At 47.5% G+C, this 20,301-nt stretch overlaps 1 protein-coding gene across 1 annotated transcript in view; it reads right to left on the bottom strand.

Annotated features, from left to right (window-relative positions):
• VAV2 (vav guanine nucleotide exchange factor 2) overlaps positions 1-20,301 on the bottom strand; it is a 133,430-nt gene that overhangs the window by 97,160 nt on the left and 15,969 nt on the right. The window contains 2 exon segments of the mRNA XM_032708576.1: positions 4,135-4,181; positions 4,184-4,250. Coding sequence (XP_032564467.1) covers positions 4,135-4,181; positions 4,184-4,250 — 114 coding nt within the window.

Raw genomic sequence — 20,301 nt, 5'->3', positions numbered from 1 at the left:
TCTCGGTTATTAATCCCTTAAATAATTCTGACAATGCTCCCCACCCTCCTGCCTGAAACCAAGCAGAAAACAGAGTTTTCTGATGCTCTGGCAAGAGGGTGGGGTGTGGGTGGGTATGTCAGAGAGGGACAGGGGGATGCAGCAGTTGAGCCCCTTTGTGGCTCTACCACTCTGTCCCCATGGCTGGTGACAGGGGACATCTCACTTTTGAGATTCACCAGCCATGGTGCTGGTGATGAATCAGGGCACAAATCTGCAACAGCATCCAGTGAGGACAGCCTGCATCCCCCCAGGGCTTTCCAAGAGTGATCCACACCAGCTCACTGGCAGGAGGAAGGGGACACCTTTACACTAAAAAATACCCTGAATATACGGAGTAATTACTTTGAATTTATCAAGGGCACCATCACTTTAACTCTGATTTAACTCCCACCTACAAGGCAGCTCTTGGCACAGCTGCTGGAGCGTGCCAGGCTCAAGGCCACCCTCCCCACCACCCACATCTCCTCCCAGGCACTTCAGACACACAAGATAAGCCATGAACGAGCCCTGCACCAGCCACCCACGAGTCACACGCCAGCAAACCTCAGAGGGTTCAGCAGAGAGGGAGGATTGATCCAGATGCCCCTCCTGAGCCCTGCTCAGGCTCTGAGGTGGGAGCAGCTCTCCCCAACCTCTGGACCAGAACCAGAGTGGAAAACACTACTTTAACCTCAGCATCTCCTCATCTTTCAGCTGACCAGTGAGCCACTTCCCTTTTTCATTTTTAGAACAGCAGCACTTCATAGCCAGAGTCAGGGGAGGGAAGACCTCTATCTTGCAAAAAAAAAAAAAAAAGCCTTTTTCAAACAGTGCAAGAGCTTCAACAGGAATTCAGGACAATTAAATCCACGTCAGGAGAGCAGAGAGGAGCGGGAAGCTAATAAATGACACGCTCCACAGGTTTATGAATATTTGAACTATATTTCTTAAAAAAAAAAAAATAGTACATTACTGCAAGTTATTTAAAATGAGTAACTCCCTTTAATGAACCTTGGTACCATCATGCTGACTAATAGAGTAATAAAGAGTTTAATCCATATTTATGTACATTTTATGTCATCACAGTTGGTGCCAATAAATTAGCAAGTCCAATAAGAGTTTGATTTTATACCATCACTGCTATTAAATGTGCAACAACACACCGTACATGAGCACTAGCTTTTCATTTTATGTAATTTCTTTTTTCAAGAGATAGGCTGTGCTAGCAGAGACTGGGTACAGCAACCCTGCAGGGGATCCCAGTGCTTGTTCCTGCAAGATCAGACCCTATTTAGGGGTGAGGCAATAAAAACAGGGAGTTTATTCCTCAGAGTACTGCACACTGTGCTGCTTCTGCATCCTGCAGCAGGGACACAGCTGTGGAGAAACACTTCTGCAGGTGCCACTGGTGATTATGGAGAGCTCTGAGCCACTTTCAAGTGATCAAATTAAAAAAAAAATAAATTAAGAGTCAACTGGTAGAAAACAATATAACTATTCTTTTAAGGTGTCTTAAAGGGCCACAGATAGAAACACAAGCATCAGCACCTCAGGTCGCTTTTGGAAACCTCTGTCATGAAACACAGCATGGCCCTTGTCACACCAGGATTGCTTAATTAACTGGACATTGGGAAAAAAAAGGGCTGTGAGCAATTTAAACTGGCCTTTTGACCCCCCTGGGTAACTGGGAAACGCTGCAGATGAGATTACATGGAACATGACACATCTTTTTGGAAAAAGCCTGCGTGCTCCAGTTACCAACGTCCCACCAAGGCAGAGGTGGAGCTCTCCAGCTCCACGGGGATTTTGGCTGGACAAGCCCACATGGTTCACCATCCCATTTCACCAGCTGTTATCCTGGTGACAGTTAAGAAATAACTTCCCAGGCTTAAAACTCAAGGAAGTAGCAAAACCAGAGATAAATCCTCACGCTCCTGGACTCGAGCAGCCCCCAAACACACTTGCCCTCCCCATCAATCCTATGGCAGCTCCTCCTTGCTGAAGCCCCACCTCAGAAGCCAAATGGAATGATGGCTTACTCAGAATACTCAGATCACTCAGAATAACAGCTGGTCAAGGATCTGATTTTTCTTTCTCTTCTAAAGCACCAGTGGTTTTCTTACACCAAGAAACCCCCAAGACTCCAAAGGACAAGCCCTTTATGTAAGAGGTTGGCACCACAGAAACACAAGTCCCCGCCCTCCTACTCAGTAATTACACTGCACCAAACCCAAAAACTGCTAGTAATTGCTGTCCCACTGCCCCTTGGGTTTGGAGGAGGGAAATAACTATTTCAGTGGTATCCAGAAAGGAAACACCCAACACCACTCCAACCAAGGCTTCTCTGCAATTAAACACTCAACTGTTACTGTGCTCTGCTCAGAAACGTCTCCTACACGGTGTAAGCGCCTTGTAACCCAAAAACACTGTTGATCTAAGGCATTCATAGCTCCAGGAAGAATTTTTTGTGTGTGAAGTCTGTGTTTGGCCAGTGGGAAAGTGGATTAGAGACTCCCTCTGCTCTCGCTGTGACTCAAAATTGAAAGGAGCTTGGGTCAACAGCAGATTTTTCCCTGTTTATTTGCTTTGCCACTGTTGAACGCAGATCTGAGGATAATGTGGGAATGAAAGGTGGCAAAGACAATGGGAATGTTTTGACAGGCTTCCAGAGGGATTTAGGGTGGTGCAGACCTGAACAGCTGATACCTCCACCAAACTGATTAAAAAAAAAAAAAAAAGGAGTTTTTTGTATACAAAGGCTGTGCTTCCCACATTTCATATGGTTGATTAAGGATGACAATACACATGAAAATAAGCAAGATCCAGGCAATAAAGTACATTTGGATTTCTTGGAAGTTTATGACACGTTTCTTTCCCGAGTCTCATAAAAAAACCTAAATTATCATGAGATGAGAGGGAATGACCAATCACCTCCCTTTCCCAAGTAACAAACCTGAACCGTCCCCCCAAAAAGTGAACAGGAGGAGGGAATAGCTGTTCCCTAACCACACCAGAAAGGAAACCAAACTGTGCTCATCAGCTGACATGTTCCAGCAGTGTTTAACACCAGGCTCTATTAACAGGCATCACAGGCAATTTGAAACAGCACAAGCAAGAGACAATGGTGACAATAAAGCAGCATTTTAATTAGCACAGTCCTTTCCCTGGCCCAAAAGGTTTCCTTCTGTGCATTCATATTCCCAGAACAACAAAGCCTTCTTGTATTTCATAAATCAAAAAAAACTCATAACACAGGCCCTGCAATTGCACATTCCAGATAATGGTCCAGAAATAAATTAGGCAATAAATATCAAATAATATATCCCCATCAGCAGTGAAAATCTACTCTTTGGATAATCAGAAGGGAAGATGCCTTCCAGCAGCTTAGGCCTGGTAACTCGAACAGGTAAAACAATAGAGAGCTTTAATAAATCTTTTAACACCTTTTCCTGCTGAGAATATAGCAATTGTCCTGTGTAATAGCTTCCCTGAGCCCAGTATCCATCAGCCCTGATGCAGTTGGTGTCAAAACCAGGGAATCAGAACAAGAGCCACTCGTCAAAATCAGGCAGAGTTTTCCTCCCTTGCAGCTGGGTCTTGTTCAGAATTTGGTGCCAGCCATCACTTACAGCAAAACACATTTTTGAGAAACTCAGGGCACTCATTTCACCCTGGCATCAAACTCCCTGACCCCCACAGACACTCACTGGCCACGTGACAAAATTGATGGTGACTTCAGCAAAGCTATCTTGCTTTGCAGAGGTGGCAGCAGCTGGGGAAGGACTGTGAGAGGTCTGGACCCTGGAAAAGGTCTAATTCCTCCTCCTCCAAAAATGACATTTTTCATGTACTTTATAGAGTCTGATCCCAGAGACATTGTAATCTAAAGCAGAAAGCTTGAGGCTTGATCTCCCTTCACTGAGGACACAGCAGAATCCACCCCTAAATACACCACGAGCAGGGGGAACAGGTGCTCAATCCTTGGGTTAAGGGTGCAGAAGCTTCTCAGAAAACCACAAAACCTTCATATTTTCACCCAAAAGCGGCAGCACAAGCCAGAGGACCAGCAGTGTCAGAAGCATCAGTTCCCAGGAGCTCAGGAGTAACTCTTACCTTTCCGAAATCCCGCACATCGAAGAGGTCGAAGGGATCGAACAGTCGCTGTTCCTTAACCCAAATTTGTCGTGACACACCTTCAGGAAGGTTCGGATGTTCTTCAAACAGAGAAACTGGGGAAAACAAAAGAGAAAAGAGGGGGGGGGAAACGTGAGCAGGACACAGGCACAAATCGCAACTGAGATTTACTGAGTTAAGTTCACGTGCAAGACAAGTTAACAGGACTTGGAAACTTGCACTGCAGAGCCAGGCACGAGTTTATTTGTTGTTACTGAAGATGTCAGACTCAGGGTGCCCTGTGAGGGCTCCTGTGTTCTCAGCTGCACAGCAGAAACAAAACACCCTTTTGAAAAACAAATTTCTCACAAGGTAACATCGCAGAAGGGCTGGAGAACTCAAGCCAGGACATTTCCCTTTAAAGGCTGAAGAAAAATATAAATTACAGTTGATGTTTTACAGAAGGCCAGTCCTTGAACTTTTAACCACTTCCAGCATGATTGCATCTGGTTCCCTACAGAAGGGGCACATGTTACAGCCTGGAGAAGGCTCTGAGGAGACCTTAAGAGCCCCTTCCAGTTCCTAAAGGGGTCAGAGAGGGACTCTGGACAAGGGGGAATGGCTTCACACTGCCAGGTGGCAGGGTTGGATAGGATATTGGGAAGAAAATCTTCCCTGTGAGGGTGAGGCTCTGAGTGAAGCTGTGGCTGCCCCATCCCTGGAAGTGTTCAAAGACAGGTTGGACCTGGTCTAGGGGGGAGGGGTTCCTGCCCATAGCAGGGCTGGAACTGGATGATCTATAAGGTCCCTTCCAACTCCAACCATTCCCTGATTCTATGACTACACACAATACTCCTTGTGTGTAGTGCTGTACATCCACACACATGCACACATACATCCCTAAAAAAGACTGGGACATTGAAAATCTGGTTTTTTGCTTTGGGGTATGAAACAACTGACAATTTATTTTGAGTACCATTTGCTCCCTGACCCTCACACCTCCCAGATGCTGAAGGTACCATAAACACCAACAGACTGACAAAAACATAAACCAGCCACGTCCAGCCCATGCCAGTCCTGAGGCTCAGCCATGGGAGCTGCTCCTGACCCAACTCAGATCCTGTCCCCAAGACCAGAGACTGTTTCCACAAAGCTTTGCTCATCTTTAACCTTGGCCATTTGAAGAAGCAGAAGCCTCAGCCCTCCAGGGACCACCCTTGATTATTCAGGGAGGTCACTGGCAGAGCAACTGTTATCCTTCTCTTTCAAGAAAATCCTGTCTTTGACTACAGCAATATTGGTTGTTTATTTGGGAGCATCAGGGATTCTGAGGTCTGGGGACTCCAGTCTCGCTCCAGTGGTGCTGCCTGGCAGCAGGGGCTAAGAGGAAAATAATAAAAATCTGCTTTATTTCTGCAGCTGCATCACCTCCATCCTTCATCAGGATGGGCTGACTGCTGAGCCAGCCAATTAACTTCCCTTCTTTCTGGAGCCTCATTACAAAATACCTTCAATTCATTGCTGTATTTTGAAGCAACTCTTTTTTTTTCCCCCTCTCAGCAAATTCCTCACAAACACCTAACAAACATGTGAGAATCCCAAGTAAATCAATCCATTAAAGGGGTGAATCACCCCCACGTGAAAAGCTGCCTTTGGGTGGGCTCACCCAGCCTGGTTTTGTCACATGGCACCATCTCTGCTCCCCAAGCTGTCATCAAATACACTCCACGTAAAGACACTGCTTGCAAACTTCACCCAGAGTTCAAAGCAAAATAAAAACAGCTTAATTTTCTTTTAATTAAATGAATCAAAGCAGAGTCTTTGGGGCCATCGTATCTCCACAGACACGACCAGAGTGCAGCTTGTTATCACCGCATTTGGGATTAGAGATGGGTTTTCCAGAGGTGGATTAGCAAAACCACCTCATTAACAACAGGCTGATTCACCTACACAAAGAAAGGAATAACCTTTACCCTTCTCCCCCACGCCAGCCCCTCGACATGGGGCTGCTGAGTGACAGCAAAGCTCCCCCAGCACGGGGGTGGCACAGGACAGTCCCATCACATCAGAGTTTTCTCATTAGACAAGCACGTGCCAGAGGCAGAAACTGAAAACAAATCTGGTTTCTAGGGCATTCCTCTATCTCACATAAACACTGCAGTAAATATAAGTGTCTAGACAGAGGTTTTTTTTCAGATTGCTTTACAACCTCTCCTGCTGACGTGGGTTATTTCATAACTTTATCTTCTGGGTCTCTGCAAGAATTTACACCCCAGGCAAACCAGTTGCTTGCAGCAGGGCCGGTGTGTGCTGCTGCACTGCAGTCTCATTGATTTCAAATTTCTAGGCATGGTGTTTATTTTAAATCCTTTTAAGCCTCCAATTTTGAAAGTTAATGACACAGGTTACAGCCACAATTACACACAGCAAGACGCAAAACTTCCTTTGCAGAACCGCCCTGCCCTTCTGCAGCATTCCCTCCTCGTCTCCCGTTCATCCCAGGCTGGGCAGCACCAAATCACAGACTCGTGGAATGACAGGATGGTTTGGGTTGGAAGGGACATTAAGGATCATCCAGTTCCACCACCCTGCCATAGGCAAGGACACCTTCCACCATCCCAGGTTGCTCCAAGCTGCATCCAACCTGGCCTTGGACACTTCCAGGGATGGGGCAGCCACAGCTTCTCTGGGCAACCCGTGCTGGTGAAGGAACTGAAGGCCAAAGCTGATTTTGCTCATCCAATTCAGCTCTGGAAACCATCTCACCACCAGCTGCTAAATGAGTACAGTGTGCCTGCTGCAGCACCAGTGCCCTCCTGCAGCTCCAGGTGACATCCAAGAGCCACCACACAGCCAGCCAGGTGCTGAGTGTGGGCAGAGGACAAGCATCGAGGAAGGAACCATAATCTATTTAAAGAGTTGTTGAAAAAGGCCTGATGTAAAACACAATAAAACCAAGGCAGAAACCACAGTCCCCTTCTACGAGCAAGGAGCTGGCAACAGAGCAAGGCCACCACACTGATCACAACAAAAGCCTCCACTCAGAATGGTTCAGGTGGGTTTCAACCCCACCCAAAGTTCAGGTGGGTACACTCAACGTGGGTGTTGGTGGCACAATTTCTTGCACTATTTCTCTCTCACCAATCTGCAAAGTGTTATATTGCACCTTTTTTTTTTTTTTTTTTGGCATTTCGAGGTCAGTTTGCTGTTGATGGAGGATCACGAATTCTTGGCTCGATACTGTTACTCAACGGCCACATGTTAAAATTAGCTACAATTTAATATGGGCTGTGCCGAGGCCATTTTATTCACCAGTCAATCACACCTTTGGACAAGTAGACATCTTGCAGGAGAAAAAGAGAGAGAGAGAAATCAATGTTCTCCACGGGGCTCATTCAGCACCTGTCAGGCCCAAAAATCAATGGTGTCATTTATAGGCTTCGAGCGAGACTGTCACTGAGGCAGGATCCCTCGGTGCAAGGGACATCCCAGCCCTGCCATAACCCTTCTCCACATCCAAAACAGCCTTGGAACCCACCAGCCGGGCTTCTGGGGACTGACACCACCAGCAATCACTGGTGCTCATAGAAATAGACCCGAGACCATGGCAACCTCCATGGATACCAGCACCTCCCACTGCACCGCCAGCCAGGCTCTGAAAGCAGCCACAGCACAAGTCCTTGGCCCAGACAGAGCATCCTGGGCACTGCAAAGCCCAGAGAGGGAAGTTATCCAAGCCAGAGCGAGGAGGCAATGGGAGCAGCAAGAAACCCATCTGGTTAAACAAAATACCTTGAAGGCTGACAAGAGGTGAGAAAAGTGTGGTCAGTTCTGACCCAATTCTCGGAGGGTTTTAAAGAACCAGCATTAGAGAGAGGCAGCGGTGGAGGCAGAAGGGGCCCATCACCTGCACTCACTCAGTTTCAGAACAGATTCACTTATTTTTAACCACTCTGCAGTGTCATGAAGTGAATAAACTGCTAAAAACTGCTCTCAGCCACTGCTCCCACTGGGAGCTCACAGTCACCCTCCTCCTGCACACAGGAAGGCCAACAACCCCAACGCCTGGGACACACTGGGAGCTTCTCAGCAGCTTCTGGGATGTCCTTTTTTAAAGAGGGTTTTTACGATCCTATTTCTTTTACTGGATTCAGTAAGTTTAGAGACACACAAAGGGTCTTGCTGCCGAGTTGTCATGCCACTCAAACTTGTCCTGCAAACTCAGGAACACATTGGAGATGCCTTCAGTGGAGAGCAAAAAAGGGGGTAGTTTGGGTATTTGAGATAACTCCAGATACTCCAGCACTCGGAATAAATCCACTTTGCACACCAGGAGCTTAGCAGGGACATGCCCAGCCATCCCACAGCAGCTGGGCATCCCAGAGCTCTGCTGCTGCAGCCCAGGGCATGAAGGGCAGGTCAGATGTTTCTGCACATGGAAACTCCAGCTCTGGGGGTGGGAGGGGAGCCCAGGGGAGGGTGCAGAGCAGCTCAGCACCTCGCTCCTCCCCACGCCCCCACATTAGCCACCACCCCTCCCTGCGGTCCCCATATGACTGGGCACCCCTGGCACCTGCACTGACTAGACAGCAGCCATTTCCAATGCAAATTTGCCAGAAAAGAGCCACCTACTCGAGCACCTCAGGTTGGGTTGGAAACAGTCCCCCCTCAGCCTCAGCAGAGATGATGGCAGGCTTGAAGGCCACATGTGCTCCTGACTCCCCACCAAAGGGGCTTTTTTAAAGGAAAAATAGAATCATTAGGTTGGAAAAGACCTCCAAGATCGAGTCACACCTTTAACTCAGCACTTCCAAGCCCAGTACTAAACCATGTCCCTTAAGTGCCACATCTACACCACGTTAAATCCCACCAGGGATGGGGACTCCACTTTCCTGAGCAGCAGGGCAGAGAGACAGATTAAAAGCTGGAGAATGCAGCAGCATTTGCCCAACAACCAAACTGGGATCCCAGGTGGGATCTGGAAGACATCACATGAGCAGAGCAGTCCCTGATCCCTGCAGCTGGGATGGCACAAGAGAAGGAGGTGCAAGGCTTGGGAGTCTCCAAAGAGACGTTTAACAACGTGATAAAACGCAGGAAAAGGAAAGAAACTGGAGGGGATGATTCTGTCTGGCAGGGCGGGATCGTGCAGCAGCTCACAGCTTTTGGAAAGGGCCTTTGGAGAGGGAGCAGCTGCGGGGGCCGGGGTTAGAGCTGGGGAGGGGATCGGGGCCGCACACAGTGACAACGGGGCATCTGGGCACAGGGCCACGCAATGAGCTGCGGCCAGAGGAGCTGTGGGCTTGAAACTGGTCCTGCAGCATGCAAGGAATGCTGCAGCTCTGCCTTTCGAGATAACGCGCTGACGAATGACGAAAGTAACTTTCTTCAGCGCTTCCTGACCGTGATGTCAGATTTCCTCTTATCTCGCTGCCGGCACCAGGAGAAAAGTGAGTCCTCAACAGGGGGGCTGTGAGGATCTGCTTATCACAGGCTCTGCAAACGGGGAAGGGAGGGTCTCTTGTTGAGAAAACACGTCGTTTACAGCGATCAGTGGGAAAATGGGTATCCCGTGGTGCAAACCTCTATGGAAAGCTGAAGGATGCACCTCCTCCAAGTCATGCCGAGTTCCCCCGAGCTACTCTGACATTGCAAAGAAGCATCAAAACCTCCCTTGGCTTGCTCCAACAGCAAGAGTGGAGAGAAAATCCAGAGCATCCAAGTACCCAGCGGGAACTACAGGGCTGCAGCCAACAACTCTGCATGGCAGGGGTTGGAACTAGATGGTCTTTAAGGTCCCTTCCAACCCAAACCATTCTGTGACCTAAAACTGGTGCAGATCACAAGCTTTATCTAATATTTCCAAATGGCTCTGCCCCATCCAGCTCACCTCCACATCAAGGTGTTACCAGGACAGTTTCAGGAGCAGATAACGAGTCAAAAGCACAAGTGGAGCTTGTATTACTCCCATCAGCAGCACAAAATCTCCCGTGGCTTTGTTCCTCCTGGCTTTGTTCTTCCCCAGCTTCACCCCATTGTCTCTGGTGCAGATGAGCAGCCGCAGAGACAGAGCAAAACATCCCTGCAGAAAATTCCCCCTCTCACTCACATTGGATTCAAGTCACAGCTCATCAATTACTTCGGATGGACAGATTAAATTTCAGGTTGTTGGACAGCAGATTTATCTATTGAGAAGTGGAGAACGAAATTATTTCTCAAACAGTTTAGCACTATCATTCCCCCCCCTTTCAAAGACATTCCCATCACTGAGTGCTCCCGGGCTGGGCAAATTCCACTTAGCGAGGCTGATTAATGAGCCTGAAACACTGATGAGGGCTGACCTCTCCACAGCTTCTCCTTCTCCTCACATCCACCCACAAGCAAGATTTATCCCTAGGAGAGTACCTGAGGGAAAGCAGCCATTTATTTTAGCAAACACCCATAGCTGGTCACTGGGAGGACTGGGGGAAGGCAAACCTACACAGCAAGCAAAGGTCCTTCCTGGTGAGAAGCAGGGACTACAAACCTTCCACACCTGGCCCCAGAGAAGCACACGACAGATCCAGAGAGGCTGTCCAGCAGCAGACCAGCACACTGGGACAGGCTGCCAAACCCCACATCCTCACACCTTTGCTCATCATCACTCTTGAACTGGTCAAGTGGACAAAGACCTTCCAATTACCTTATGGGAACTTCCCATTGTGGTTATGGGTGCTCAAAGGGAAGAAGTCTCTCAGATAACCTCATTAAAGTTCATGAACTGGAAACCAAATATACACAGAACTGTGAAAACAACTAAAAATAAAATTAAAAAAAAATAACAAAGAGAGGCTCTGGAGTAACCTATTAAATACCTAGAAGTCTGCCCTAGAGGCAGAGGAATGGCTCCCAGCACTGCTCAGAGTGGGCACAAACATTAACCAGAGCTCCCAGCCTGAATTTCACACAAGACATGAGCTACTGGAACAAGGTGAGGACCAGTGGCAAACACCTCCGTGGTGGTAGATGCTGGGAAGAGGCAAGAGGAACGAGAGACAGAGCACGGGGTCAAATTATTTAACCCAGTCAGTCAGAGATGCCCAAGAACTGTTTCAGTGACACACTGAAGTATATATTGAGGATGTATAGATGTGCTGGCTCTGCTTGCAGAAGTCTGTGTGAGGGGAGCAAGCATTGTCCCCCCCTGGGCTGCAAGAGCTCATCCTATTTTATCCAAGGCAAGTTTTGCTGACTCCTGAACCTCCCTGAGGACTGCCAGGCTTGTTTCCTTCATTACACAGGCTTCCTCAGAACAAAAAAAAAAAAAAAAGGGAAAAAAAAGAATTCCAGAAGCGTGGCTAAAACTCCCAACAGGGCAGCTGATGAGTCCACGATAACGCGGGGCTGGAGGAGGGGACAAGGATCGAGTGACATCCCCCGGTTTGGAGAAGGGAAAAGACGTCACAGGCGAGCCCAGATGTTTGTGTCCTCGGAGGCAAACTCCCAAGAGCAGCGATGACCTCCCCAAAGCTCAAAACCACATCTGAGCCCTCCCCGGTGGCAGGAGAGGCTCGTGAGAGCCCGTGCAAGGAGCCCGCAGACTCCCCGGGAGAGCGCTGGGCTCCGTCCGTCTGTCCGTCCAGCCGTCGGGGGGTCACCCAGCGGCACACACGGGCTCTAAATGAGAGGAAGGAAGCTGCAACTTCCCAAAGAAAACGGCGGAGCTGCCGCCGATGACAGTACTTCCCTCCTTTGTGGAGCCCTCCGAGGGCTGCAAACGCGGGGCTCCGCTGAGAAAGCCGGAATTTGTTAAGGGAAGGGCTTTAATTGCAATGCCTTGGGGCGTTTTATCAGAGATGCTCACGGGGTTTGAAATTCCCTGATCCCACATCCAAGGTCTGGACAGCCCAGCCACCCAAAATCCAGCGGGTCCAACAGGTTCAGCGCTGGTCCAACCCCCAGCCGTAAGTCTGAGGTTTGTGTCACCAAACCCTTCCCGCTGAGGTTTTAGAAAACCCCAATCAAATCCCTGCATCGGGTCGGGCTGCTGATTGCACTTCGGAGATTTATCTTTCAGGATGTCCCTACGACAGAGACCTGCAGAGCCACTCCCAGGAATCACAACAGCCTCTCGAAAAATCAGGTGGGCACAGCCCTCTCTGATGGCCCCGGTCTCCACAATCTCCTGGGGGATGGCAGGGCAGGGAGCAGAGGCTGTTTGCATCCTGAGTTATGGGTGAGTGTGAGAAAACCACCAAGTATCAGCACCCCACTTCAGAGGAGAAACCCAGCTGGACCCTCTAAGGTTCATCAGTACCACAGCAAATACACCAAAAGTGGTTCTTTTGGACTTTCCCACAGTATCCAGGAAGCTCTGACTCCTGCATCCCACATCTGGGTGTCTCCACTCCCTACCAGCAGACTGCCAAATCCAGCCTGGGCTTCAGTGAGCAATTAGATCTGAGACTACAGAAAAGCTTGGGAACAGGAGAGCTTGGAGGGATTGCTCATCTGCCCACATTTGGCACCCTGAGAGTCCCCTTCCACATGCATTAAATCCAGCCCTGTTCTATAGTTGCTGGAAGACATGCAGCTCCACCAGGAAAACTCAGTTAAGAAAGGGAAAAAAACACCAATACAGAAACACCAATACAGAAACACCAATACAGAAACACCAAATACAGAAACACCAATACAGAAACACCAATACAGAAACACCAATACAGAAACACCAATAAAGAAACACCAATACAGAAACACCAATACAGAAACACCAATACAGAAACACCAATACAGAAACACCAATACAGAAACACCAATACAGAAACACCAATACAGAAACACCAATACAGAAACACCAATACAGAACACCAATACAGAAACACCAATACAGAAACACCAATACAGAAACACCATACAGAAACACCAATACAGAAACACCAATACAGAAACACCAATACAGAAACACCCATACAGAAACAACCAATACAGAAACACCAATACAGAAACACCAATACAGAAACACCAATACAGAAACACCAATACAGAAACACCATACAGAAACACCAATACAGAAACACCAATACAGAACACCAATACAGAAACACCAATACAGAACACCAATAAGAAACACCATACAGAACACCAATACAGAAACACCATACAGAAACACCAATACAGAAACACCAATACAGAAACCCAATACAGAAACACCAATACAGAAACACCAATACAGAAAACACCAATACAGAACACCAATACAGAAACACCAATACAGAAACACCAATACAGAAACACCAATACAGAAACACCAATACAGAAACACCAATACAGAAACACCAATACAGAAACACCAATACAGAAACACCAATACAGAAACACCAAATACAGAAACACCAAATACAAAAACACCAAATACAAAAACACCAAATACAAAAACACCAAATACAAAAAAACAAATACAAAAAACAAATACAAAAAAACAAATACAAAAACACAAATACAAAAACAAATACAAAAAAAATACCAAAAAACTACACACACACCCCCAAAAATAGGAAAAAAAGAAAATAAATTAAAAAAAAGAGATGTCTTGGCTCATACTATTGTCATGAAGTCCTAAACTCGTGTTTGCCTCACCATGGCTCAAACTTCATCACTCAGAAAACATGACCACAGATAAAAGGTGGAAAAGGAAAATTGTGATTAGAGTGGTCAAGAAACAAGATACCTTCCCACGCACTGAGTTTTAGGCAAAGAAAATTCAAAACATTTTGGCCAACCCAAAGCTCTAAGACAGGACTTGACCTGAACCATGACAATCAAATTATAACAGACCATTCAGCTGCTGTTAAGGAAAGTGAGTAATTGCATAACCCTATATAGAGTTACACTGCAATGACACGCTTCCAGGGAACTTTCCAAGCAGCCATTGTTCCCCTGCTCCCCAGGCTGGCGCAGGGAATTGGACCATGATGAACTTTTGACAGGGCAGTTGGTGAGAACAGCTACAGTGCATCTCTGAGATGAGTCAACGGCAGCCAAGTCAGCAAATCAGGCCCTGTCACGTCAAGTACTTGGTCCAGACCCGAGGGAGGACGCCCCAGGCAGCAGCCTGCAAGCCTGGGCTAATTCAAGGAATTCACACAGCTGATTTTTTGTCTCTAAAACCAAGCAGCCCTATGTAAGTGCTGAAGAGGAAAAGCTCTGAGAGTTTGGAGGCAGAAGTGAACCGTGGGGTGGGTGCCTGCTACAGGTGACTCCAATGTCATTTATGCAAAATTGTCAAAGCAGGCTGTTAGTAAATAAGGACCAAACAAATATGTTGAAATTGAAGGCCTTTATATTGATTTATAGGAGTCCCATATGAGCCCAGTTTTAAAATACTCATTGATATCTCGAAGTGTCCAAGACCAGTTGGATGAGGTTTAGAGCCTACTGGTCTAGTGGAAGGTGTCCCTAGAGGGTGGAATGAGATGAGCTCTAAGGTCCTTTCCAACCAAACCTGTCTGTCATCCCCAGACCAAACCCTGAGCTGATGGTGCCACAGCTGCCACCATTAGACAGAGGCACATCCTCATTTCAGTGCACACACCACCAGCCTCACTGCAGGCACCCTATGCTTTCCTTTCTTAAAACACCCCAAGAAATCTTATTTCACAAGTTCTGCCATCAGACCACCAGCATGCAATCTTCCAACATCCAAAAGACTTTTCTGGGAAGAGCTTGTGTGGATGCCATTGCATTAATCACCCATCACGGGTAGATACAATTTTTCTACACACAGTCATGATGTTGGGTGACTCGCTTCCAATTAGACTCACTTCACTGTCAGAAAGCCTCTGCAATTACAACTAAATGTGTTTTCCTCACTGAGAGACGTGCCAGGTTACCTGCCAGGAGGCAGAAATGCCAAACAAAAGGAACACCCAATACATCCATCTCACTGAGCCCCAGCAGCACATCACACAGAGGGAAACCACCACTGAAAAGCAAACACTCAGCCATGAGAAATATTTATAATGCTGCCTTTGGTGCAGTTTTTACCTTTTAAATTGGTGATGGAGGAAAAGACAGCTTGGGGAAAACTGCAAATTTCTGCTGTTTTGAGGTTTGCAGAGTCCTGTCTTGCAGACAAGTTCTGGAGATGATAGTTCAGCTTCCAGATCACCACAGGACCCAGAAGTGATGCTGGCAGAGAGCTCTGTACCCTAAAGGATGGAAACAACCCGCTCCTGGTGACGGCTGCTGACAGACACCTTGACACCCAGGCTGTGTTACACCCTCCTGGACTGCTGCCCAGGCTGCCACCTACTCCCTGAGCCTTGCTAGAAACCAGGCCAGTGGGTTTGGTGAAAAAACAGCCCCTAAATGTCACACCAGGGGCCAGGATGGCTTTTTTAAAAAGTAGAAACAACACTCAGAACATTCTCTTAATGATGCCAGGTAATGAGGCTGAAAGACACCCTCCAGCTCCTTCCTAAAGAAGGAATTAAGCCAGAACACTATTTCTCACGTCCCGGGTAACTGGTGGCAGACCTGCATATGAAATCGAGCTGCATTTTTACAAGATTAAGCCCACAATGTGCTTTTTAATAGGTCTCTGGATGCCTGTGGCAGCACATGGGGCTCTGCACTGCATCAGCTCCTTATGGCAGGGATGGGCTGTCTTGGAGCAGCTCAGCAGCTTCTTCACCCCCAAAGCAGCAGAAACAGGGTCGTGGGGTGTTCCTGGGCCAACACCCACAGTACTGTGGATTGCTCCTCCAGGCAACCACTCCCAGCATGGGGAGGTGGGAAGAGCAGGCAAGTGCAAAGACAAAGACAGACCTGCCCCACAAACCCTCTTATCCAGAGGAATTTCTAAGGAAAAACTCATGTGTTACAGGATCTACAAGCCAGACCTCTCGCCTGGGGAGGGAGCACCCACTGCACAGGCAGCTCTTCTGAGCCCCCTGGGTCATGGGGAAGGGTTGAGCATCATATCTCCTGCTATGGGCAGCAGCAGGAGCTGAACCAGAAGCTGGCAGAGCTGGGAGAAGGGGCCTGGGGTGCTTGTGCCAGCATCTGGGGGCTGCCTGTGCCTGGGGACTGAGGAGGGACAGGCAGCCTGAGGCCCTCGGAGCTGTTTCTCCTCAGCTTTAAATAATAAGTGTTTTGTTGCATTTCATTATTGGGAAGAACCCATGCTGTGAACAGACAGTGTGAGCTGGAGAACAGGAAGGGGTTTTGTTTTTCCCCAGTAGTTTTAACTGAGGCTCATCAAGTTTTCCAGCCTTGAATTTCTCCTGCACAAAATGAACCTGAAACAGAGCAGCAGGAGTTGGGGAGCACCTCTGCCTGCAGGGTGACAGCCTACCTAGAACGATGCAAGGCACAGAAAATTGGTGTGGGTTATTAAAAAAAAGGTCTTAATGGAAGGAAAAAAAAAAAGTTTATATACTTAACTGCTTTAGTCCTTGTGTTTCAGATCCAGGACAAGGGCAGACAGACAGATGTTGCTATACAGAAGCAAGGGGGTAGAGAGACGAGGCTGGAGCCATGGATGGGACACACCACGTGTCTGGCAGAGCCCCTGCCACCCCACATCACCTATCCATCAGCCATGCCCAGGAGAAAACAGCCAACATTACCCATTTAAAATGGAAAAGGAAAAGGGGGGGGGGGGGGGGGGGGGGGGGGGGGGGGGGGGGGGGGTTGGGGGGGGGGGGGGGGGGGGGGGGGAGGGGGGGGGGGTGGGGTGGAGGGGGGGGGGGGGGGGGGGGGTGGGGGAGGGGGGGGGGGGGGGGGGGAAGAGACAGCCTAGATGAATCCCCCCCTGCTTTATACTACTTTCCCCCACTAACAGAAAATGTTTCAAATGATGAACCCACAGCTGGGTACTCAGGCCCTCCCAACCCTCCCCTGAGTCCAGTAGGTTTCAGAGTACATCCCAAAATCCTACTTGGCGTTCTCCTGTCAACCCCAACTCCATTTCTGTGCATGAGGAAAGGAAAACCCATCCACAAACACAGACACGAAGCCACATTTCCTTACTACCTCAACCCCTCATGCTGCCTTTGGCCATTTGCATTCAGGGTATCAGTTCCTCTCCCTTCAACACTGCAAGGAATTAATTAACTGAAGAGTACTGTAAGTGTCACAAAGCTTGGGAGGCCAAGACAGGAAACCTGAAGGTTAACCATCATATTTAATGTATGCACGAGATAAAAATCAGAATAAAGTTCGATCAGGGGAAGGGTGAGGAGGCCGCTGGCATTACTGTGATGTCGGTTGTTTGTTCTGGTTTTTTTTTTAAGATTAGAGCCTGTATTTTATCTTTAAGATTTCAATTAAGCATTTTTAGCCCTTGTGGAGAGAGGTGTAATTCCTTACTACAGAGTATCAAGCATCATTCGATTCACTCTAACATGGTTATGAAAGCCAGGTGGAAAGCAGAAGGAAAGCCATCACTCCTCAGCCCTGGCACTGAATTTAAAGGAATCTCCAGTTGTGGAAAGGATGCTCTGAGCCACAGCAGAGGCAGAGCTGTCCTAACCAGCTCCACAAGTAGTTCTGCACAAGGTGCCTTGCCGTGCCTTACACGTGCCCAACACAGCTTAATGATCCCAGTTCACACCACAGGAAGAAAACATGCAACAAAAAGGAAATTACTTCCCGTTTCAAGTTATTTTTGCAAAGCAGAATTTAACGAGAGACTCCAGCCAAACGAACTCTGGTCTGTAAAGTTTCCTAAGCATTAAAAGATTTGTTACCACAATGAATTAAAGATCTTTCTGCAGCGCTTAAAAGTTTCAACCATCAAATTCTGGCCACAGACTCCAAACCTCTCTGGACTTGGGCACAACCTCATCCCTGACCTCCACTTGAGGGAGAGCCTTAAACTGAATTAAACCAGGGGGAGCTTCATTTCTGATCCATTTACTTAAATCTCTCTCTGAGAATGTGACTTTTACCTTATCTGGAACATTTTTTCCTTCCTTCCCAAGCTCCAAAGGCAAAATTTACTGCCACAGCAATGCAGTGCAGTTCCTCTTCTGCATGATGAAAACAGGCTACAGAAAATTAATCTACTGGCTACTCAATTTGTAAAGCTGCTTAAAAAGGTCAGGCCCCCAGCTCATAAAAACCATCACTGAGAACAGATCCCAGTGATTACGGGAAATAAGGCTCTGGATATTTATATAAATTAATACTGGGGAGTATAATGAGATAACAGGACCCTCTAATCTAACACCCACACCCCACTCCTGCAGCTCATAACACTCATCTATTCCAGTAACACATCAGGGGTGCACCCAAAGCTGGCACCTGAGGCTAAAGGGGGTTAGAAATCCTCCCAAAATCTCTGGAATGCTTTGACTGAATAGTTTCCAGATCTGGCTTCGGATTTTTTTTTTTTGAGGCAAGTCTCTTTTCTGAGCCAGACTAATAGGGACTAAACACACACCAGCAGGGATATATCTTAGTCTACCAAAACTATGGAAGAACATTATTTTGTAGGGGGGGGGTGTTCATATTTTTTTCAATGATGCTCTGGTAAATTCTTTAATGGGAGGTTTAGTGTGTGGATTAATAACAAACATCAACACTCCTGTGACTCTGCAGCTCCCCCTGATTTACACCCACTTAAGCAAGAAAACTCAACTGGAATGTCTTCCTGTGGGACAACAGAAAATCCAGTTATTTCTGGGACCTGACTGCCTCTCTCCATCCCTGCACTGGTTTGGGTCTAGTCAAACACAGGTATTTCCCCAGGATATGCATTTCCCCTGGAGCAACCTGGTCTAGTGGAAGGTGTCCCTGCCCATGGCAGGGGGTTGGAACAAGATCAGCTTTGGGGTCCCTTCCAACCCAGACCAGTCTGTGACTCTATGAACCAGGACTTAATGATGTATTTACCAGCCAGACAGGAGCAGTTACACCAGACAGTACCTTCCTAATTGGAATATCTAAAATAAACTCTGTGTAACAGTGTAATTGCATTCGCAGAGCAGGGAGCATCAGGGAAGGCTGCATTGTTTTTGCTGTGCCAGTCTAATTAATTTGGTACAATTTGAGGGTGGAGAAAAGGCCCCAGGGACATGTCAGGCTGGACCATTAATGCTGCATTTCAGCCAGAGGGGTGAGGAGGGGAACTGGCAGAAGCATCCAGTTCCTTCCTCAGCTCAGCTGCTCAACTCCCATCTCCTTCCAAAGCCACCCACTCTGCTTTAGTGGGCTGAAAACTGTCTGGACATGCAAGGACAGTACTCAGACCTTAATGGGAGGGGATCAATAAGTCTAAACAGGCAGCAGCCCTAAAAAAAGCTCACTGACCCATGAATTAAAGTTATTTTATTGACACAGTTAAGACAGTGTCAACACACAGTTAACACTCTCTTCATTTCCCCTTTTTTCTGTCAGTATCCCTGTTCTAATTTCCGAAATACCACCCAACTTAAGTCAATTTTTACTACTACAGCTCATATATAACTTCCTTCTGCTTTGAATTAGTCCTTTCTCTTAGCAACTGCCTCCACCAACACATACACAGTGTGGAACGTACAGAGAATTGTTAGGCACAGAATTAAGGTGCAAGGACAATCACGCAGATTTTTGTCAGCCTGATGTATACTCGGTTCTGTGCAGCCCCAAGCAGAAGTTATTAAAAACATTGGCTTAGGAGCCAGCATGATACATTTAAGAAGTCATACAGCAAACATTAATACAGGTCTGGCTCCTGTGAAAATGGCTGTGGCACATATTAGGCTGAGCTGTTAGGAATAAATTGCTCCTCTGCATAATGCAATCAAGACTATGCAAAGAAAAAAAAAATGAAGGCTCCACACTATTTTACAGGGCCATAAACACCAAGGGAAATAAAACATCTTGCCTAAGGTGTAGCTTTCAATGCAAAAAGCTCTATTCAAAGCAGTGCTTCCTCCAGCTCCATGGGGAAGGCTTTCCAGCTGCAGAGTGCCTCAGGGAGGGGAGCAAAAATAACATGTCATATAAAGTCATCATGACCCATCACTTCTGGTTGCACTCAAGAAGCAGACAGACTTTTCCTGGAGCACACTGCACCACGAACAGCATTCCCTCTCCAGGACTTGAGGAGTGACCAACATCTGTCTGATGGACATCTGGCAAAGGGCTCCCATCCCGGGAGAGGGTGGGGAAGCCAAGGCATTGCACAGCCTCCCTTGC

The sequence above is a fragment of the Chiroxiphia lanceolata genome, chromosome 21, assembly GCF_009829145.1.
Source record: "Chiroxiphia lanceolata isolate bChiLan1 chromosome 21, bChiLan1.pri, whole genome shotgun sequence".
Classification (NCBI taxonomy): Eukaryota; Metazoa; Chordata; class Aves; order Passeriformes; family Pipridae; genus Chiroxiphia; species Chiroxiphia lanceolata.
Note: the sequence above shows the minus strand (reverse complement) of the source record. Positions and strands in the feature narration are given on the sequence as shown.